General features: G+C 40.1%; 1 protein-coding gene across 2 annotated transcripts; it reads left to right on the forward strand.

Moving 5' to 3' along the window:
* Nucleotides 1-18,297: 18,297 nt before the first annotated feature.
* Nucleotides 18,298-23,526, forward strand: LOC141789052 (diencephalon/mesencephalon homeobox protein 1-A-like). 2 transcript variants are annotated; one of them, XM_074668333.1, is made up of 5 exons: nucleotides 18,298-18,617; nucleotides 20,581-20,743; nucleotides 20,860-21,054; nucleotides 21,226-21,673; nucleotides 21,841-23,526. In XM_074668333.1, exons 2-5 carry the CDS (start codon nucleotides 20,591-20,593, stop codon nucleotides 22,257-22,259), a joined length of 1,215 nt encoding a protein of 404 aa, XP_074524434.1. In that variant the 5' UTR covers nucleotides 18,298-18,617; nucleotides 20,581-20,590; the 3' UTR covers nucleotides 22,260-23,526. The 2 variants fall into 2 exon arrangements, with proteins under 2 accessions (XP_074524434.1, XP_074524435.1); XM_074668334.1 differs by having other exon boundaries at nucleotides 18,301-18,617; nucleotides 20,581-20,744; nucleotides 20,876-21,054.
* Nucleotides 23,527-23,747: the final 221 nt, after the last annotated feature.

The following is a 23,747-nucleotide window of genomic DNA, read 5'->3' on the forward strand; positions in this document are numbered from 1 at the left end:
CTAACATCTGCTCCACAGCACACAGCATTTAAAATACTAGCATCATCAGCATGGCCCATACTTAGCAGTCGGCCGTGACGTGACTAGCACACACATGCACAGTTTTACTGAGTGTAGCTGGCACATTTCCTTGATAAATGAACTCTAGCCACTCAGTCTTGTCTTCTTCTGAGATGGGAAGCTTGTGCATGGAATTATGTGGCTGTTGACAGTCAAAAACAAAGCAGTGATGGCTTTTTAACTTTGGCATTCTCCTCCCCTCTCCAGCAGCAGGGAGAGGGTGCGAGGGTATCTGCTCCAGTGGACCAATCAGGTCAGACTTGCTCCTGATTGGTCAAAAAAGGGAATCGCTGATGTTGGCAAATCCCCTAAATCCGAACAGCTCGTTTTAGGTCAGGATTTTACATTCACAAGCACTACTAATTACAGGTTTTGTCATTAAAGATCACATTTTGTGGGCTGGGAGGAAAGCCAAAGACCCACAAATTTCTGTAAAGACTTAATAAAGTGATTTTTGCTTCATATGGGACCTTTAAAGCTGATTTTAATCATTCAAATTTTGGACCCCACAAGTTCATTTAATGTCAGAAAAATTGTAACTGCTAATTTAAAAGTTTATGTTCAGATTATGATGTTGCCACATACTTTTCTGGACAGTACTAATCATGTAAGGGGCTCTACCTACTTTTTTAGCCTCTGTTGGGTTTATCCCCTCTCACCATTACTCACTGAGTACGAAATTATGACCCAGTGCACACTTCTATCACGCTGGGGTTCATTCATCTTTGATTACACCTTTCAGATGATATAAATTAGGCCTATCCTGCACTGTTAGCTTGATGGATTGCAGGAGCCAATATGAAACACACTGATCAATATCATGGATTACTTTCTGTGTTTCAAGGCTATGTGAGTGTGTGCGAGTGGAGAATCTGTTTTTGCAAGCCAGCTCAAAAAAAAAAAAGCTGTGTTATAACTTTACAGGTCCTTTACACAGCTGCATCAAAGGGAGCATTACAAAATTATGTTATCACTCTGTGATTCACAAAGATGCTGCCAATGAAGCTCATCTGCAAAAGCACTCCATGTGGCTCACTCAGATATCAGTGTTTTTTTAAGCTAGCACATTAGCTTAAGAAGAAGAAAAAATCAACTCAAGAGAAATTGTTATAGAGCACAGAGAACATGGAGGTGGGAAAAGGATGTCACTAATCACTACCTTTCAGAGAACAAAAACTGCCATAATAACCTGTGTCTTTAATTCAGAGCGTTTCTTTTACTAAGAGAGAAAATGAAATAATACTGCTCTATGATTTCAGTGTTTTTGTGTGTTCATTTATGCTCATAACCTTGGCTTTTTTGTGTTAGATTTAACACAAGCCTCATTCACTGACAAGATCAGACTTTTTTGTAACTCAAGATATTAAAAGAAAAAACACGTCATTTGAAATACTTGGAAAGGGTACAAAAAAGTCTTCATATGGGCAAGAAAAAAAATGAAACAAGAATGTCTTGAAACAAAAAACCAGACTAGTGCATTTTTCCTCATCACAGATGTTTTGTTTGGATTTCAGTTTTTGCAGTACATTACTTCACTTTAACCAAGAACTACATGATGCAGTTTGTGACAGAGCCGAGTCATAGTGATCCCTCCACCATGCAGTAGTTTTACACTGAGTGCATTTGACTTTTACTTTTTTAAAGCTGCTTTAGCATCTTCCTCCTTCTGCTACTATGATGGAGAATAAAGAACCACTGCGATTTTTCTGTGAATAATTCTGAAGTAATGTCACTTTTGTGTCAAAGTGAATTAAAAAAAACACCAAAGAAGTTTAGGTTGTGGCTACCACCTACAACAGGGATGTCAAACTCGTGCCATGGAGGGCCAAGAGGCTGCAGGTTTTCTTTTCAACCAAAAACTTCACCAGCTGGTTTCACCGATAAGTCCCTGCTCTCTGCTTGAAAGTGAGGTAATCAGTGGAATCAGCTGGTGGAGTTCTTGGTTGGAAGGAAAACCTGCAGCCTCTTGGCCCTCCATGGCATGAGTTTGACATCCCTGATCTACAAGCTAAGCATGCAGGTGCAGCTAACCAGACTCAGCACAAAACACACCCCTGAACACATAAAACCCCCACAGACAGTCGATTCATTCAAAAAACAATTGAAAATCTATCTCCTCAATAAGGCATTTTACTGATAGCAGACAGTGGACACTGGGCCTAAAGCTGTCCCCCTCCTACAGCTCATATCTCGCAGACTTGTAGATCAAACTATACTAAAGGATTTTAAGACAGGGCATGCAATTTAAATCTAATCACTGCTTTAGATTTTTAATTTAGACTGTTTTAGAATGCAAGATAATACACGAGGATTAATAAAAGTCGTAATTATTTATAGTGTTTGTCCTAGCCACAGATATAAGCAACATGGTTTAAACATGACTTCTTCTTCAACAGAGCTGTAACACAAAGAAAGCAATTAACTGTCCACTCTGTATCTATAAGTTTATGGACCAAACACAAAGTGAGTATTGACTCGTAAAACTGCCTAAATAAGGACCTAAAATAAATGCTAATGCTGCTTTATTTATGTTGGTAACTCTTTATTCTGATAGTCCGTCTGTTGACACTCAACAAGCTATCAGTAGATAAGTAGTTGCATATCAACCGTGTGTCAGTTGATATTTAACAAAACTAGGCAAGAGACAAGTGAAATACATTCAACTAACTGTAAGTAGATTATAATGTACATTTTTTAATACATATGTAGTTTTGTATAAACAGTTTGTCAGTTTTTATTTATCAAGACTCATCGATCTGTCAGTTGAAATTGTTCGCACAGACAAGTTAAAGCTGCCTCTGGTTTCCTGTATGGGATCTTTTCAGAAAACAACTCTACAGTTGTTTTGGGGAAAAAATATGTATAAGTTTACTGAAATGTTACCATATTTTTGTGTGACTACTGAGTATGCTTTGTAATTCAAATAAATGATTCAGACTAGTAGAGGGTGAACTTCCAAGAAGAAGTTGACAATCTACAGATAGTCGAATGTCAGTTAATAGCCTGTTTAAAAAAATAAGAGAGTTGGGGGAGAACTTTTGTAAAATGCTGTAAAACCTTGAAATGCACCTTATAGTCTACTAATAGTAAGATGAATGTATGTTACTTGTCTGCCAAAAAATTTACGTTGAATATCTACAGATAGATTGTTGAGTGTCAACAGACAGACTATCAAAACAAAGTGCTACCTTTATGTCTACTGTGTGTGGCCCACACATATTATATAAACTGTTTGCTGGAATAATTTGCTGAAGTGATGATACTGAAATTATGTTTGTTTTTCTGTCCGAGACTACAAGGTTAAGTCTTTAGGTACCAGTTATTTAAACTCTTGATGGAAAAAAAGCTTGAAACACCTTTTTAAAACAGTATCAAAAAAATTGACCAGAAAAAGGTTGTTCAGAGAACAGTGAATGCATGCAGAAAAAGGCAAATATGTATTGTTTTATGTACACCTGTGTGTTTAAATTTCCCTTTTAGCTGCGATGGATTAAAAAGAAAGCATCTCATTGGTGGATCAAACGTGGAATAAGCGGTTTTATTGAGAGAATAAAATGACTAAGAGAGCTTCAGGAAACATACCATCGCATTTATCAAGCTTAATGAAAACACTCCATATGGACAAGGTGCAGGTCAAATGAATAGGCTTTTAAAAATTAATCTGGCCAATTACTGTCTGTCTCACTTGTGAGTGAGTCACACTCGACTCGGCACACAATCAGAGGGGACAGATGCATGAAAAGGCCGAGGAGGGAGAGGAGTGACAACTTCATGTTTAGGTAATTATCACCACTTCTGGCATGAGCTGAGGGGCCTCTTAGCGGCCTCATTGTTGTTGTTGTTAAACAGTTTACTCTGCTGATGGATGATGAAAAGGGAACATGCACCCACACCTCTCCTGGGACTTTGACATAATGTCTGAGCATCCCCTGTGACCCTGCCAGCTGGGCAGGCAAAGCACAACACACACAGCAGTGATTGTATGGACTACCACAGGGGGGCTGGCTATCAATACATTATTCATATCCATCTGAGGCGACACACACACACACTCCCTCACACCCACCCGGCCACACATATTCAAATTCAGCCACTTTATCATATCAGTGGCAGGGCTGGGAAGTCATACATCCCCGTAGATGCTTGGGTCTTTTCCTGCACTGTCATCAGATTCCCAGCTCTCCCCTGTGTGTTACCTTCTTATCCATATTCATGTGGAGTCAGACCCCCACCAAAGGGCTCCTCTGCAGGGTAGGGGGTGTGCAGAAGGACCCTGAGGCAAAGAAAACACACTCGCAAAACATACATACACATCCATAAACCATTACAGTCAATATCTGCACGGAGCACACTGTGTTGGGTTGTGTGTATTTTTTTAATCCTCACACGTTTGAATGATGAGAGAAGAAACTAAACACCATAATTTAACCATCCTTCAACACTATGTTCAAATTAAAGGTATTTTCTCCACTGTTTACTTTTCTCAGGCCCAGGTTCCAGCTTGGTGGGCAGCTAATCAGCGCTCATTAGGAGCAGATAAATACACACAGATATCCATTAACAGGAGCTCTCTTTTACCGGCTCTGGCTGCCCCCCCTGCTGCTGTGTGCTGGAGGGATTATCTAACGACAAGACAGCAACTCTCACTCTGGGTTCCTCCAGCCTGCCGCCATCCGACAGGCAGGACAGCCTGACTCTTTACATGGCCAGTTGGGCCCAGCAAGACTCCTTTTTATTCTGAAGGCCTCTCTATTTTACCGCTCACACTGCCTCCCAGCTCCTTCTCTGATTAGTTTGAGTGTGTGTGTGGTTAAGGTTGACCTGTTGGTGTTTTTTTGACTCACCAAACTGCTCACTTGGCCTACTTCTTTAACCCCAGTATGCGTCTTAATTCAGCTCCAACTGGTTGGATCTGAGTGAGCAGGTATCCAGGTTAAGTGGCCAAGCACTGCGTCCCTGCAGAGAGCTCAATGCCTTCAGGCGGACTCAGTCATTTCTTAAACACTGGCTTGTTCTCTCTGCAGAGGCTTCCACCAGCCTTAGAGCCAAATATCTGTGAGCAGACCTGCTGACCTGCAGGTGTAACACCAAAAAATACTTCAACTTAGCAGCTCTTTCTTTTGCACTTAAACAGAGTTTAGTGTCACAGTTTCTAAGTAAGGTCACCTCTTTTTCACATATTGTCACACATTATTGATTGATTAGTCTTTAACTGGAACCTGCATTGAGAAAAAAAATCCACACACAGAATTCTTTTTACAAAATGTTTGTCTTTTATTGTAGACAGAATAAAATGTATCACTTAAGTTACAGCAACTACAAGGAATTTCTCTTGGTTGTGAATCAGACAAAAATTAACTTATTACTACCTACCATATCAAGTCTACCAAAATGTATCTTTATATTTCGCATGCTGCAGTGTCATTTTTTTTGCATAAAACATTTGCTCTACATCAGTACAACCCTATTATCCCAAACTTTAATAAAATGTATTCTTATTCCAGATTCAATAAATAAAATGCTTACATATACAATGATCTTTAAAAAATGAAAATTGAACACATATTTTTTCTAAATACAGAAATGTCATGGCTCTATCCTTTAAAAAATGTTAAAGTAATAAAAAGGGATTTCTGCAAACACATTAGTGTGAAGAAACGGTGCTTTGGGACATGTTGAAAACACTCACTAGATTTTACGTGCAAAAAGAATGATTGATCCGTCTTATCTGGTTTCAACTCTACCGCCAATCAAAACTCAATATGCAGAGCTCAGATGTTCCTTGTGGCAGAGGTTGCAGTCCATGAGTTTGGCCCTCGTTTGAGTGGCCCAGGTTTGAATCTAGTCTGTGGCGTGTTATCCCCATGTCACTCCCCACTATTGCCCTGTGTCTTTATCCACTGTCCTTTCCTATAGTATTAAATGCATGAAAAGCCCAAGAAAGTAACTTTTAATAGAATAACTCATGTGTATCCTAGCCCTGACACTCTGAGGGGCTCTTTTAGGTTAAAGGGACGTCTGTTTACAATCTACAGCAGCAATCAAGAGCATCAGCTCCGAGACTGAGAATTCTTTTGTCATTTTTAATGCCTTGAACTTCAACTAAGGGTCAGATCAGATGACACAACGAAGATTCCTAATGCATGATATGAGTAACTTATTATGGCATTAAATAACTTGGTTATTTTTATGGTAAACAGTAGTGTGAAGCATTTTGTTTTTAATTCATTAATGCTGTTTTAAAAAGGAGAATTTAAAAACTAGCTTGCACATTACTCTTTTAAACAGGCGGCAACTAAGTTTGTACATGCATCTGGTTCAGTGGCTGATGTGATGCCTTCATGAGTGCACAGCACCCTGGGAGAAAGGACATCACTTCAACAAATATACACACAGACAAACTGACTCACACCCTCTCAACGTGCACACACTTAAAAGCAGGGAACTCAAACGAAAGCTTTCTGTCTTGAAAATACCAGCATTACGTTTTCCCTCCTATAGCAAAGGGACAAAAACAGTGTGGTGAGTTGTAATTTACGTGCTGGAAAGAAAACTTTGTCTACTACCAAGAACAGTGATTTCAACCTCACGACGCACCTTGCAAAACAACAGTCTGTCACCACTCTTCACCATGATGCTAATGGCTGACATGCTACATGAAATTAGTTCTTTTTCTTTCAGGCTGACACAACAACACTGATCAATATGATCTGTACAATAGTGAGTGATGAAACAAAAAGGTAACTCATGAGTTACTTTAAAATGCAGTAACTTTTTAACAGTAGTAACTAGTGAGTCTTACTAGTTCCTTTCTTTCTAGTAACTTGCCCAACAATGGGTATACTTGACTTTTCAACAGCAATATGAGATTCCACTTGCACTTGTGATATTTCCTAACATATTATGTCCAGGACAAAATTGATCTCTACTCCAATATGAACCAGACTTCAGGCACACACAAGGCCCACCTATGTCATTGTGAAGTGTCTGTTTACACAAAGCGCAGTCTCATCAGAGTCAGTACAATGAGACATAGAGTGTTGCTACAACTTCAGTGACTTTTTGTCTCATGGTAAGTTGTTTTGTTCCAACACAGCCTTCCAAAACCCCCAATATTGTTTAAAATGATTGTCGAGAGGAGCCATCACAGTGATCATACGTCATGGAGCGTGCCTCATATCTACGGGCTTGTGCTTGACTATGAAGTGAAACCGCTTTGGAGCCCACCTCTCTGAAGCGTGCCAAAGAGGAGAAGTGAATCGTACTTAACCCCGGCACACTTGCGGTCACACTGACTAAACGATCTGGACTTCAGGGTTGATGCGTGCTTAAGCACGGCACAGTTTACCGGTGTGACCGCGTACTAAGAGGGTGTGACATCAGTACAGCAAATTGCATCTATGCATGCCCTGGCTTCACCAGCATGGTACATCAGTGCTCAGCAGTATTTTGGCTTCACTTCTCATGGGGCTGCAAAGAAGTTAAAGACAGGGAGCAGGAGAAACTAGATTGGCCTCGCACCTTCTGAAGGAGGTGGACAATCTCTACAAAGATCATTATAAACGCAGCTGAAACTATAAAAACAGAAGCTGTCTAATGGGAAGTTCTGTTTCTCAGCCAGTTGTGATGTTTTTTAATGTGCTCCTTGTTTTGTGTAATTTCTCTCCTTAGTAGGGCTACTTCATCAGCTTATTATGGTTTGGTCTTTTCTTCCTCTATGCACCACATCAGTCTGACCCTGTGACCAGTCAGTGGGTCAATGCTGGATGCCGCTCAGCCCTGACAGCCTGCCAAAGCCTTCTTAGAAAGGCTTTTTGCAGAACAAGGCATAAACCCAGATTATGAAACAACAATAAATCAAACCCTTATGCTCATTTGTGCAAAACTCTTTATAATACAGCTTATGGGAGAAGAGCTCGACTTAGCAAGCCCTGTGAGCTGTGACCTCACTGAAATGCAGGTTAATGGATAAATGGATTTTAACTGTCAATAAGCAGGAATCTGTTTGCTTTGTGAGCATGAGCAAGGAAGCAGTACTATCAAAAGAGTAAGAGAGCTTCAGTTCAGGAGCCTTCATTCTGATTAGGGACTAAAAATGAAATAATGCAACCTGACAGTGACTTAAGCTCAACAGATGAGCCTCAATTCTCTAAATGTTCCAATCCAGATGACCCACAGATGCTTAAAGCAGATTTAACAACAATAGCCAGATGTTGGATGTTGAGAAGTAGGTAGCGGTTATCACACCGGCTGACTTTTCCCCCATCCTTTTAATCGAGGAAAGACTTTGAGCTGTTTCTAAGTGCTTCCAAATCAGATAAAACAGACAGAGGAAATCAACTTCTGCATGTAAGTGTGCGCTGCTTTTTGAGCTTGATATGGACCAGAGAGGATTACTCCTGGATGGGAGGCTGGCTTTGAGAGGACTATGAAGATGGAAATATAGACTTTCCCACTTTATAGGATCATGACAATCAAAAAGTGGATGGGAGTCATTTGTGTGTGTCATGAACAGATTATTAAAGGGGAACATTGTGGAGTTTCCAGGTTTAATACACTTTCTATTGCTGCAATTCTTAGACATCTCATTGTGTCATGATTTCAGTAATAACAACACAAAAATTTGTAGCACTAATTCAACCTTACAATGCATAAGTGAAAACATCCAGAAGTAAAGTCGACACGATGGCGTACAAGGTTATTTGGCTTTCAAAATTCAAGTAACTTTAACTGACTTTTTGCTGTGACCCAAGCTCATGGTGATTTCTGCGAACGTTGTGTTCACAGAAGTCTGTAAATAATTCAAATGTAAAAAAAATGAAAAAAATAAAAAATTATTCAAAAATTCACATGGTTTTGTGGACTAATTTTGTCTAGAACACAAAAAATTCATGTTTTCTAACAAAACAGAACAAAAAAAAATCTATGTTGTTCTCTGCTGTATTTTGATGCAACATGGTTACTATGGCCTTGGTTCTGTTTTTATAATGCTGTTTCTGTGTTAAAAGAATGCCCTAAATTCAGCAATAGTTCAGTGTTTCTTTATTGAAAATGGTTCTCTGTAAATAATAATAATAATAAAAATAATGATAATAATGATTAAAATAAGAAAATAATAATAATAATAATAATAATTTATTTATTTATTTATTATTATAAATAAAACAATAATAAGAAGAAGGGAAATAAAAATTATAATAATAATAATAATGATTAAAATAATAATTATAATAACAGGGTCAAACAGTCATTGCTCTGGAGAATGAAGGCTGTCGAAGGCTTTCATAACTTCAACTGACACCTACCCTGACCTGAGGCTTAAGACATTAACAATAACCATAAAGAATCATGCTGTTTTAATTTTACCTTAGCATTTTCTTTCATTAGGAGTTAACCATAATTATTTTAGTCCGTTTCACAATCAGCTAAAAACTCCTCACAGGAGCTTTAAAAAAGTAAATCTTTTAGAAACTAATAGAAAAAACACTTTGCAGAGTGAACAGTTGTCACTGCTAGTTTTACGTCTGCCAACAGCTCAAACATCTGACACAAATAGATGCTTAATAGCACATTTTCCCTGACTTAGGTGCCATAAACAGACAATAAATAAAGTGTGAGAAAAACCACAGTACTTTTTCTCACTTGTCTAGAGAACTATGAATGTTTCATGCAAAATGAATTTTTGCATCCATAGAATATTTGCCTTTAACACAGGAAAAAAAACACAGAAGTAGCCTGATGAGTGGGAGACTTTACAGATGGTTACTGCGGTGGGTTACTGATAGGCATGGTCCCAGCCCTTTCCCAGGGTGATAGTTAATTACTCAGAATAAATCCATTGGTAATTTGTCAGGCTGTTCCGGTAAACCCCCAACCAAAACCCAACCACTTCCCTTTGCTCTTCTTCCTCCTTCTAAGCTCATGTAATGAATCACTAATCACCCAGTCCCTGACGAGCATCCCCAGCCTATTATCTCTTAATTACCCTATTCAGGAAGCACCCACACAGACCAGCAGGGGGCGTGCTCTCAGACAAATATTAAAACTGTAATGCTAATTGAATCAGTCTGTAGCATCACAATTAAATCATGAAAAAGTTGATAGTTGAAAAGCCAAGACTTTGTTGTGTGCTTACATGTGTGCATATGTACCATCAGGTGGTGAATTATGACTACCTTTGTATGTCCATTTGTTTCTGTTCATGTACCTGAGAGGCCGAGAAAGACTCTGAAAGCCCCCCGGCTGTGGTGGTTTATGTTCATATAGAGCCAGAACAAACTGGCTTGTTCTCAATCTCTGCTCAGCTCTGTGGCCGCCTGGCTCCAAATGGTCCTCTTGTGGTGCATTTGGGCTGTGGCAGAAAATGGAGCCTCTAACTCACAGAGTCATTTGCAGATGTGACTCTTGGGATTCGATGAGAGTTGCCACAGAGCAAAGATAGAAATTGGAATTGGCAGATGACATGAAATGGGGTCAGGGGATCTGTCAGGGAAACACACACACACACACACACACACACACACACACACACACACACACACACACACACACACACACACACACACACACACACACACACACACACACACACACACACACACACGGAAACATCGAGTAACAAAGTCCTTTAATTTATAAAGGAGTAACAGTATGGTCACACTTGAACCTAGACTCGGACATTAAATGAAAAGCCCAATTTGTAGCTGTCAGTCAGTGTCTTTGTACAGCCTCTCACTGACTTGGGCCTTCTTCAGATTAAATTTTGGATGGGCACAGGTCAGTGTAGCACAGTTGGTGTGATGGAGGAGATTGTCTCAGTGCTGTATGAGGTGGGACAGGGTAATTCCCATACTCACTTTCCCTTCTCTAAGAGACGAGCAAAGAATAGATCTAAGATCACACCGTTTTTGCTTGTTTACGAAATCCTAGTGAACCTATTTTTTATAGTATCCAAAACTGACAGGTGCCCCCTGCCAAGTCCTCTTAATAGTTCAGGTTTTTGAATTTAATCTCACTAATTTCGACATATCCCTCCAAGGATCTTAAGGCTTAACTCCAGAAAAGAGAAAAAGACCCTATACGGCCCTTTTTAGAATCCTGGTGTCCGTTTTTTGTCAGTCCTTTAGTGAAAGCCTGTCAAAAATGGTTAGCTTCTCCAGTGAAACTACTTCTTTGCATCTTAGCTCCCAGTCGTGCCCTGTGTCTGCACAATTTCTTTCTATCCTCTTGTTTCTCTCCTTTTGTTTAGATAAAGCGAGGGATTAGGAAAGATTTGCCCCCATAAAGTAGTGGTTTGATGGGCTTTTATCCCACCATGTTGCTAAAGCTGTGTAGCCTCTGGATTAGGCCCTGACAATAGGAACCCTTGTGCTGGGCCGCAGCCTGAGGGGCACAACCAAAGAGCAGCTCTGAGAAAGAGGGAGGAAACAAACCTGCCAACCTCGATATGTCAAGTCTGCCAGAGAAACCGTTCAGAGGAGCGGCCCTGGCTGCAGCATGGTGTGCAGTGTCTACACCATCACACAAGGACCAACAATAGTGAAAGTGAACAACTTGTGGTTACAGAAATACTGTTTTGCTGTCCTACTTTTTTAATCTTTGAACATCACTTTCTACTAAAGAGCTGATGTGAAAAGTTTTGAGTAATTAAAAAAAACAAAAACATTAAAGAATGTTGATTTGACACATCCAAAAAAAACAGTAAATAAGGCCTTTGGTGGCTCCAGAGTCTTGCGATTATCCTCAAACTATGTAACTTAAGGCAACATCACAGGAACAAAGTGCATTTTAAATTGTTGGTTGAAATGTGTGGCTGTTGAATTACAAGGAAGTGTTGTTTTTTTCTTAAGGCTTGCAGCTCAAGGCCTTTAAGGCTGTATGTAACACAACACACTGAAAACTCTCGCTAAATCAGTCAGTTCAGTTGCATTGTGGGCAACGTAGGCCTCAAGGTTTGATTACAAAAGAACAATGAGTGACATGGAGATTTGTGTGCAAAGACTTTGATCTTTCCATTATGAGTCAAATGCCCAGTTTCTGAAGCTACATTAGACCAAAAATTAAACTTTATCAATGAGTATGAAAAACTACTGGAAGTCAGCAAGATGTACATACAACATCTGCATGTTCACACTGTCCTAAGAGGTAATAAAAGACATCGTAGAGCTCTCTGCTTCACGATACTGTATGCTTCATGATGAGAAGAGTTTGCAAAGTTCATCTTGGCCTCATTGCATAGATTCTCTGTTCACATAGAGGACTAAACTATTATTTAAAAGAAAATAAAGAGCATTATGATAATTTGTAATTTTTTTCTTGCTGGTAAGGTGAAAAAAACCTTCATCTGTGTCACGTTTCACATTATGACGTGATATGGAATTATTACAAAACAACATGCTAAATGATCACGGTATTTTTTGTCAATCAAATGAACAATGTAAGTCCAACAATTATATAAGAATATAAGTAATCACGTCATGTGATAATGCAGTATTGGGCTACAACAAGAAACTTATCACATTGTATCGTGGAACTTATTATGTTGTAACATCATATTGATACTTTTTTTTTTCTTTTTCTTTTTTTTTCTAGCGCAGCAGCAATAAGCTTCCGTAGAAGATAAATAAAATGATTTCATGTAATGTTCCTCTACTGGCTGGCTGCATGGAATGAATATGAATAGAACTTTTTTGTCATTGTAACAAGTACAACAAAATTGAAGTCACAGCAGCAATCAAGAAAACAAAAGTAAGAAAGTGTAGAGAAAGTGCAAAAAGGTCCATAAGAAAATAGATGATGACAGCTTGTTCATCATTCTCCAGTTCAGCCAGCCTCCACCTCCACAGGGTCCAGGACTGAGCTTCTTCAGTCATGCTCCATCTCTGTCTCCTGGATCCTGTCTGATCACAGCAGGTGAAGCACTTCCAATGTGGCGTTGGCGTCTGATGTTAGCTCCGTTAGCCATGTCTGTGAATAGCATGATGCTACTCTGCCCTCTGGTATTCCCTCTGTTGCTGGGTTAGCACAGCTAGCTCATCCATCTTATTGGAGATAGAGCTTACGTTCCCAATAACGATGGCTGGAAGGACAGGTCCATGTCGTCACTTCTTAGCTCACACCTGAGAACCAGCACGTCATTCTCACCTCCTTCTCCTTACCTTGTGGGAAGACATCAGGCCTTACACCAGTTAGCATTGACAAGCTACAGGCTGCTAACAGCTGTTCACATGTAAACAATGCAGCCATGGTTACATGTAGGATCTCCAGACAAACACAGGAGGAAAAGTAGTAAAAATATCACTTAAGCCACAAAAAGTTTGGTGTCAATGACCAACAAAAGAGCCATACAAAGTAATGATCCACTCCAAATACAAAGATTACAAAAAAGAGACGAAGAAATTACAAGAAATGAACAAAGAAGAGAAAGCTGCTGCAAAAGGCCGCCATAGCCAACAGGGCGGCGCCTAGCAACCATGAATCATGACAATCCAGATGTATTTAAAAAAAGGAGAAACAAATTAACATCTTTAAAAACACATTTGCCAAGGCAACTTGTCTGTGATAGTTAACAGCATGGTAGAAAATTGTCACATTACACAGTAATTCATTAAAACTATGTAGTAAGTATAGTTTATCCTATATTATGTGATTTAGCTGTAAATGCTTAAAATGACAAATCTAAATAATGTTAAGATTGTCTGATGAATGGTACTTTATGAGTCACAATCTTGCAGTTTGAACCACACTGTGTGAAGCTATCACAGTCAGCTAACACTGTAAAAGTGACAGCTACATGAGATGTGCAACTGATAATGAAAGAAAAACTAAATTAAACTGAACTAAACAAAAAGAAAAAAAAAACACCCTCAGCGATACAGACTGTTTGAGCATATTTCAGCTGATTGTTTTGGTCTTCTGGTCAACAAGTTGGGCAGCTTTTTCCCAATATACTGTCATAGTTTGAACAGATGTTTCAAAAAGCAGCAATATACTGTTGTGGTAATAGCTCTGATTTATCCACAGTACACTGTTAGTTAAAAATCAAGATGCGGACTTAGTTGGTGACAAGCTAATGAGAAGCTGGGGTGCTCAACTTCCAGAGAAATGTTGGTGAGGCACCATCCAGTGCTAACTGGAGAGCAAGTCTGGGAGTGTCACTCCAAATAACTGCTATTACTGCACCATGCCTGTATGCTCAGATTAGCCATGTGTTGCCAACATGGTCAGTGAAAAGCTTTAGTACATTTTTATCTTCAAAGGTTAAACTGTTGCTTCAAACCTAGTAAAAAATAATCAAAAGGTTTTGTCATAAATATTATTACCCTGTTTCTTTTCTATTTAAATCATATAAACTATTTGAATGACTTGACTTTGAACAGGTAAATTTGTGGGAAAGAAAAGAACTTAACTTAGAGGCTTGTTATCGGCAATGCCACGGTAAGAATGATAGCCTTCATTCGTTCATACTGTTCATTTTCAAAGTTTGGCTTTGGTGATTTTAAAGTTATAAAGAAACTTTTTATTTGTGTTGTCTGTGGCCCACCTAGGGGTTAAAGTACTGACTTTAATTTCTTACCTTATCTTGTTATGTAAATGTGTAAGTTGTGTTTTCTCATAGATTATATCCCCTCAATGTGTTAGCAGTGTTTAATTTGCATTTGAAAATTAAAGTTAGTGATGGCAGTTTCTGAAGAGACTGATAACTCCTGTAGCTTTGAAGAGTAAAATAACTTCACAAGAATGATCAGCCCTGTTTTACTGATCATAAAGAGGAACTTAGTCTGTTTCATAATCAACTGAAAACCACTAACAGGAGCTTCACAAGGAATAACAGTGTTGACACTATCAGTGTGATGCTGGGGTGGTGTATACGTGTAAAAAGGGGGCTGTGAGAACCATCCTTTGGCACGATCATTAATGGATGTAAAGTAAGGAAGTAGAGGCATCTGAAGCCAGAGATCTGTCTCTATAAATCAGGTTAGCCAACACAAATGGGGGAAGTCTTAGGAGCGAATGCCCCGCTTAGACACAGCTTGAGGATTGCTAATGGCAAGTTGCTTTGTTACTCCAGTCACACAAGTCCCAAGAAAGCAGTCAGTTCTCAACCATACATCAAAATGATTAATTTCACCCAAATGAGCACAAGCTAACCTTGACTAAGAGCATGTGCAGGCCGGAGCAGCTGGATTGAAACCTAATATATTCATGAAGTTAAAGAAACCTAATGATAAAAGTTAATGGGCTCTGAAGGCTGAAGGCATCAACTTTCTCCTCGAGTTGATGTAAAACGCCACTTGGAAATATCGGGAGCCATTTGAGGGGTAAAATTACAAACCTTCATGCGTTATAAACCTGATTAGAAACTGAACATGATTTATAAATCTCTGCAGCTTCCCTCGGCTGAGCTTTGATTCAGGCAGCCAAAGTCCTGATGCAGGGATAAAGTTTTGATATTCAGAAAGCAGGCGAGAGGATGATTGAGAGCAAAGACGATAACTCAGATCTGAGAGGAGGCTTTAACACGATAAAGCCTGAATGCAGCGCGAGTGCAGAGAACAATGAATGCAGCGATGAAATCCACAGAAAGCTGAGATGAATTTGGGGTTTAGAAAGTTAGCCTGTAGCGAGCATCTCAGAGATCCTGAAGGTGTTGAAGAGGAGGAGCACTGAGGAGACAGTAAACAAACACAAGAGTATGCTGTGCAATGATTGGGCCTCAAAACTACCAGAAATGTTCTGCAGAGGAAGAGGCTGAAAAGTTTAAACAGCAGCAATAATTAGTCTATTAATGGTCTGAAACGTGACATTACAATTTTATCAGACTGTTACTGTTAAAGGCTTCTCAAAAGTTTTATGGGTTGCAGTTTCCACAAGATCCAGATTAGCTGCTTCCTCTTGCTTCATAAAGCTTTGCATTGATTTTTTACCTTCTCTTTGTGCAGCACATATGGTGACGTAACCACAAGGTTTAGCAAATCTGGACATTTCCCGGCATTGCTTCATCTGCAAGAGACAAAACAGCTTATAAAGAAAAGTGTGCACAAATTTTATATAAGAAATACTCTGTTAAAAGGCAACATCCAGCAAAAATGCTTCAATCAACCTCCTATTATGATTTTATTTTGATGTCAGCTCTCTTTTGTACACCCTCCTCCTTTTTCTTGTAAATTTGAACATGCTAAACAGTTATATTTGGTAATAATAGGCTTTAAAGATGTGTTTTTTCCCACTTAACTTACTTTTTAAATATGAAGTCAGTCTGGAGCTAATGAGAACTTAACTCTGCTGTGAGTAAGATTACAAGAAAACTCTTTGTGCAATATGGTTGATGTGCGCATTGCTACTTTTTACCTGAACCAGTCATCATAACTGACAAAGTGTAAGACCTGAGTCAGTGTGTGAGTCTGCTGCATGGTCCAGACAGGTCGCCGCTCCACTGGCCTAATACGCCTCTAATAGCAGGCCCTCTGACACTTGCATTAAAGCCCTCAGCCGTGCTGGACATCAGCCCACATTAAGTTCCGTAAAAAAGCTGATTTGAGGAAGAGCAGCTGAGAGGAATTCCTTCTCGCTTTAATTGCTTTAGAAACGGTTCCCACAAAGAGACACTGGCCAGATTTACCTCCAGTTTAAGTTCTTATTTCCATCCGTTCACAAGTTAATCCCATTTCTTTTTCAGCTCCTCTGTGGCCAAAGCTCTGCAGCGTAACTGTCAAAAATAAAAAAGAGGAAAGATACAGCCTCAATGAAAAACAAGTGTGATGAAACCTGAAGTTTGAGATTTATTTCAATTTGTGATGACTCAACATTGATTGTGTTCTTGTAACCACTTGTTGCTTTCAATGTCCACTAAAATCTTATTTTATTTATTTATTTTTTTGGCATACTTTTGATTTTGTGAGAAGCAGCTGAGAAAAATGAGGGCAATACTTGATGACAGAGAAAATGGGAACTTGTGGACAAATATGAGACACATTTCACGTTGTGCACTGGCTGTTGTCAGGACTCTGGAGTTCAGCAGATGAATAGGGCCAGAGATCAAATTGAGTTTAGGATTTTAACCCCCTTATCCCACCTTGCCTCACTCTCCCTCACTCTCTCTGAGAAAATTCAACAAAATATGCAAGCTTTACATTAAAAGGCTACTTTCCGCTGCCCTTAATTCCAGCCTAAACGGTTTTTCCTCGGGAGAAGAAATCTTTTCTAAAAACCTTGAAGAAGAGAGGGGCATTATTGTTTTAATCCTCTTACCAGCAGTCATTTTAAGACATTTTTTTGGAGGGTGAAATGGCGTCTTGTCTACCCAATCCTAACCTAAATCCCTTGGGGCCGGGGAGCTGCTGGAGGCAGGAGTGGAGCCCAGCCTGCATCTCTCCATCTCAGCTGCATTCCCACCAAAACATGCAGTCAAACCAAGGCTGAGGGAAAATAAAATTAAAGCACAGAATTAACCTGAAAGTCACTGTGCACAAGGAGCTGCAAAGAAGTGGTACAGGCCATCACTTGCCATTTGCATATCATTTAATTAAACTCTTTTGGACCATTTTAGAAGAATTTGTGTATTTTGTGAGTAAGAGTTTCCTTTGCAAATAAAGAAGTGCAAGATTCTTTGACAAACTGGTGATCTACTGGTGCATATCCTTTTTTTTAATTTTTATTTTTATTTTCCCAGGTATGAATTAAAACATGCAATAACCCAACTATGGTCCTTTTCTCATTTATTTGTTTTCAAAAGTATTTCAATGTAGGGAAACTACAACTACTGTCTTAATGAAGAAAATAGCATAAAATAACATTTAGAATAAATATTTGAGGATAACAAAAATAAAATAAAAAATAGGGAGGATGTGCTCTTTGAACTTGACTATAGCTTCAATTGCATATCTAAGAAAAATTAAATAATAGAAGTGATAAAAATAATAAGACTAACATTGTTTTGAATTTGATATTTTTGCACTAATATTTAATATGCAGTTATAAAAGCATCAGGGCTGATCAGGTCTGCATCTTGTTAAAGATAAAATAACTGTATGCAGTACATTAAGAACAAAACAAAGAGAATAAAAACAGTCATCTGTGACCAAAAGAAAATATTGTTCGGGCTGTGTATAATATGGATTACAAAAGTTTTGTATTTCCTCCACAGCAGAAATAAACACGGTGAAGTCGGCACTTCGCACGCAGAAGAAGAATCCAGTCCGAGGTGCGGAGTAATGTGGAGGAGGAGGAGGGTGGAGGAGGAAAGCGATGTGATTGGCACAGAGAAGGAGCGTGTGAGCGGCCCGGTGACCCCACCCGGAGCGCTTTAAAGGCCGAGAGATGGCAGCTCAGCATCCTCCCACATCCACATCCACAGAGACAGAGAAAGAGAAAGAGGGGCGAGCCGGAGCACGGAGCGGTGCATGCCAGGATACTCTCTGGACTTTAAACATAAATGAAGTTTATATTTTGATATGAAAAAATGAACAACCATCCGGGGACTTTGGAGAAGATTTGAGAGGAAAATATTTTGGCCGCTTTTTGGGACTTCTCGCTTCAGACCCGCAGAGAAAAGAGAGGTAAGAAGTTTGTGTGCTTCACGGTGAAATTATATTTCTACAGACATTAAGCATTAAAATGAAATGTAAGATTTCCCTTTTAATCTTTTGTTTATAAAGTACAATTTCTTTTTCGATAAAATTACAGGGTTTTAGTCTTATCCAGCTGCATGTCCCACGAAACGTCGGTTCCGAAAGCGAAACATGGGTCCTTACCTGCATTAAAATGTGTCAACACCGTGTTTTTGTTTTGTTCGGTTTTATGGATAAAAAGTGTACAGATCTGGCTTGTTTGGTTTAAACAACCAGCAGAAAACTCGTGACAGACAAATTATCGCTCTGGCAGGCTGTAGCCCTGTGATGCCACAATAAAACAGCTCCTTTTATTGTTAAACTTCGAATTGATAATTAACTAACCTAAAAATCATCCTCATATTTTCCTTGTCTGCTGCTGAATTGACGCCATGTACGCGGAGCTCTGGCCTGAAGCAGCCTTTAGTAAACGCGGTGTAACTCATCAATTCACGGTAATTAACATAATTAGGCTTTAAGCAGAGCCCGGGGCTGGGGGACAATGTCCTGACAAAACAGTGTTATGTTTAAATTTTCAGCTGCAGATTAAATAAAACGAACAGATTACACAAATCCAGCTAGAGGCCGATTTGGTGAAATAACACAACGGAGCAGACTATAGTCACTGTAGAAAAATAAATTATTGCATTAGTCACACATTTCTAGCCTTCAGAATAACACACACATCTTCGCAGTGTCAGGCTTGATGATAAATTAATAGCCTGTGTACTTGGAACCTATTTGCACCCACATCAGACAGGAGCCCACTGGGATCACGCGTGCATATTTCACCGAAGACCTGTCACACGTCTCGGTGAGCCCCCAGGCGCCAGAAAGCGACCTGCAGGGACCCGCCACAGATTGAAATAAACGGTCTATGCGCGAGTCAAACTCTCGGGGAGCGAAATAAAAATGTTTTCTCAGCTGGTGTCAGCCCAGTCTGTCGAGATTTAAACAGTTATTTCAGAATGATTAAAAACTCCTCTGACGGAACCTGCGAGTGTAGCGTGGCCTAACGAGAAAAAAAAGCCCTGAATGGTTAAATATGCTTCAAAGAGATTAAAAGAAAACTCTTCAAACTTAACCCCAGTGTTAAAAATAATTAATTACCACAGTAAACTGATTATAATAAAACAGGTTATGGTAGCCTATATCACAACAGAGTGAAAACTGAACTAGAAATCTGAGATGAGACGTTGTGTATTAAATGTCTCCACAAATAAACGAAAATATTGCAAAAATGACACAGGACAAAAATATACTTGCACATTTCTAAAACGTGGTTTTGCTTTTTTTTTTTTTTTTAACGAAAAGGCTGTTATATTTTATAACGTGAATACTATCTTATAATACATTTTTATAGTAATGCGAACATACCAAGACCAAATTATCCACTCTACTTTTTTTTCGATCATTAAAAATAGTAGCAAGTATTTTTTTTATGTTCTGTTGCGTATTCTGTTAACCATTCCCCCCTGAAAATATGCACTGATTTAACAATGAAATACATTTTCCACACCAATATTTTTAAATTCTTCAAAAATTCTGACTGCAGCTATATAAAAAATAACACTTTCTTTAAGTCGCAGGCCTAACTCCTATTTAACAGGGCTCAACGCGTCACCAAATTGGTAACCTTTTTTTTTTTTTTTTTTTTTAACATTTCTTACCCATGTGCTTGATTATTATTTGATTTAAAACAAATCCTAAATTCCTCCGCTGGAGCTAATAAATGTCGACAGGCTGAACCTGTTGCCTCCTCCAGGTTGTGACAATGACGAATATAAACTCTTCCAGTTTTCGGATTTTTAAACAAATGAATAACAATGAAAAATAACATTGTTCTGATAGTTGAGTTCTGCATGTAATTTTGGCCTCGACACTCACGGCCTGTTTTCCTCTGTGCATACAGCTTTCCGGTCATGCAGCACTACGGGGTGAACGGCTACTCGCTGCACGCCATGAACTCACTGAGCGCCATGTACAACCTCCACCAGCAGGCGGCGCAACAGGCCCAGCACGCGCCGGACTACAGGCCCTCAGTGCATGCCCTCACTTTAGCAGAGCGGCTGGCTGGTAGGAAGCAGTTGCTTATTTTGTGATCTAATGTTTATGTTACAACTCAATATTTTTTTTCAGTAAGCATTCACTGTATTTCAATTAAACTGGGAATGTTCTCTTGTCTCTCAACGGTTGTACATTTCAAGACATTATCCTTGAGGCCCGGTATGGCTCCCAGCACCGAAAGCAGAGGCGCAGTCGGACAGCATTCACTGCCCAGCAGCTGGAGGCCCTGGAGAAAACGTTTCAGAAAACCCACTACCCAGATGTGGTGATGCGTGAACGCCTGGCCATGTGCACCAACCTACCTGAGGCACGTGTTCAGGTAAACCCCCTGAAAATGAAATTAGCCTTTAAGTTGATAAGTTGTACCTAAAGGCGTCTAGCATTTAAAGTGGTTTTACAAGGTGCAGACAAAGCAGGTACCACATGTTAAAGCATGGTCTGCTAAACTGTTCATCTTCAACCAGTGTGTTGATCTTTTTGATCTTTCCAGGTCTGGTTCAAAAACAGACGAGCAAAGTTTCGTAAGAAGCAGCGCAGCCTGCAGAAAGAGCAGCTCCAGAAGCAGAAAGAGACGTCCGGCCCCGCAGAGGGCTCCACAGACGACCCAAAGACCGACCTCAACACCACCAACACCAGCAGCACCACACAGGCTGCAGAGGCCCGCACTCCTCCCCCTCCCTCCTCCTCCTCCTCATGTCACTCAGAGACAGAGAGGCTGGCAGCTGCTCGGCCGCAGCCTGGAGAGATGAGTGTGGAAGTGAATGTCACCTCCCCAGAGCCATCCGACAGCGAGTCAGCAGCGGAAGATAGTGCTGACAGAGAGGAGGACGAAATGAGAGGGGAGACGAGAGGGAAGATGAGGGAGGACACGCAGGTGGAGGGGGGAGTGCAGCCGAGGAGCAGTTCCCCTTCATGCAAAAGAATGAGCCCTACATCAGGTAAAAATCACTGCTCTTTCCCTTTTTATCCCTTAACTGATGAAACTAACATCAGATATACCTGATTGACTGATTCATATTTCTGTTGACTTTTACATCAATCCTAGAGAACACACATTTTTCAGAATAAAATGTGCTAACACCCTGTACTTCTTCTTGTTCCTCAGACTCTCCCCTGAGCTCCCCTACCTTGCCCCCCTCCAGCAGCACAACCACTGGATTGCCACAAAGCAACTCCTACGCTTCGTCTCCTCTCAGTCTCTTCCGCCTGCAGGAGCAGTTTCGGCAGCACATGGCCGCCACCAACAACCTGGTGCACTACCCGTCCTTTGACATGAGCACACCGTCCTCTCTGCCCTACCTGGGCATGAACGTCAACATGCCGTCCCCGCTGAGTTCGTTGCCCTGTCAGTCCTACTATCAGACCCTCTCGCAGGCCCAGCAGGTGTGGAACAGCCCGCTGCTGCAGGCGGCGCCAGGCAGCCTGCCCGGGAGCCTCAACAGTAAGACCACCAGCATCGAGAACCTGCGTCTGAGGGCCAAGCAGCACGCAGCCTCACTGGGTCTGGACACACTCCCTAACTGAACCTCAGACTACCCAGTGTTCATGTTCACTCTCAAGTCAGGACTTTACCTACCAATCATGGGTCCTTTCCACCTGAGGCCACTCCACCTTTTTCCTGTCTGCAAACGTGTATCTGACCAAAACGCTCCAATAGAGCTTGAAAGAAAATACTAGATGAAACTCTGGTGAAGCTCATGATGACATGCACTTCACTGCAAAGACCAAAATAATCCAAACTACAGATCTACGCCAACACAAATGTTTCATTTGCTGTTTCTGTGTTTCCAATGAACCCATCCCCAAAACCAAAGCAGCAGGACTGACAGATCTATTTTAATTTAGGCGCACATATAATCTTAAAGTGTGTTTTTACACACATTCTTCCAGTTTTGGTCCCTGGGTTTCCATTATGTCATTCTATGTTGTCACCGTAACAGCATGCAGCTTACCATGCCGAGCAACCAAATCACAAAGAACATGTCTGCTGGAGGCAGAAAAACCAAGGACCCAATGAAAACAAGGAATCCAAATCGACTATAACATCGGCTGAACCTTTTTTGACTTTTTAGCCGATGGATCACAGGACTTCTGTTCTTAACTCCTCTTAATCAGCTGGAAAAACCAACTGTTGTAATTGAAGCCTCGAGTGAAGCCCAGGCAGGAGATCTTGAACAACTGAGCTGTTGGTTTTCTTCCAGGTTAGACATGAGATTTTGAAATATTCTATATTAAACCCTTAAATGTGAACGATGCATGCACGCAGCCCTCTGCAGCATGGCTTACAGCTGCAAAACCCAGAATGAAGATCTCAGATCAGAGAGGCTAAGATAACTCACTTCAATCCGCGGACAAATGTGTTTTTTACCCGCCTCGTTTTGAGAAACAGCACTCAGCTCAGCATTCAACAGTCCATTGAGCGTTGTAAATATCCGTCAGTGTTTGCCTTCACCTGTCTGGCTAAAGAGTAACTCCATGTCTACTTTTGTGTGAAGAATTTCAAAGGAAACATTAAATTTTATTCTTGGCTTTTGGCTTTAAGTGAGGGACCTATGGGAGGAATAAAGGACGCACGGTGACTGAATATGAACCCAGTCAGATTTTGTTCAATCGGGTGCCGGGTTGAACTCAACAGAGTTGTCACCTTTTCTGAGCCGACGGCATATTCAGCAGAAAGACGCACAGGCCGTACTTTATGTATTATGTCACTGTAGATTAAAAACATGTATTTCTCAATTGTTTAAGATGTAAGTAATTTATCTGTTTAATGCAAGGGAATAAATCAAACTTAAGAACGACTCTTGTTCTCAGTGTGGTTGGTTGAAAATATTTGCTGGTACTGGTGTCTCATTTTTCCATTTCTCTACTTTGATCTTTTTCGATCAAAGTAGAAAAAATAAATACTGAAGACATTTAAAAAGGAGGTAAAGGAGAATGATTTTATGAAAAGGACAAACACAAAACTAGCTTTGGTGGCATCACTCGTTGTCTTAGCTAAAGTTTTGTATATCC

Source organism: Halichoeres trimaculatus, unplaced genomic scaffold (assembly GCF_033239565.1).
Source record: "Halichoeres trimaculatus isolate MK-OKI-2021-1 unplaced genomic scaffold, fHalTri1.1 fHalTri1_scaffold_4, whole genome shotgun sequence".
Taxonomy (NCBI): domain Eukaryota; kingdom Metazoa; phylum Chordata; class Actinopteri; order Labriformes; family Labridae; genus Halichoeres; species Halichoeres trimaculatus.

What these genes read in the sequence shown, in the direction of transcription:
- LOC141789052 (XM_074668333.1), top strand. Translation starts at nt 20,591, where the DNA reads ATGCAGCACTACGGGGTGAACGGCTACTCGCTGCACGCCATGAACTCA. An exon ending in CTTTAGCAGAGCGGCTGGCT is followed by an intron (nt 20,744 to 20,859) that starts GGTAGGAAGCAG and finishes TTGTCTCTCAAC; the next exon opens with GGTTGTACATTTCAAGACAT. An exon ending in TACCTGAGGCACGTGTTCAG is followed by an intron (nt 21,055 to 21,225) that starts GTAAACCCCCTG and finishes TGATCTTTCCAG; the next exon opens with GTCTGGTTCAAAAACAGACG.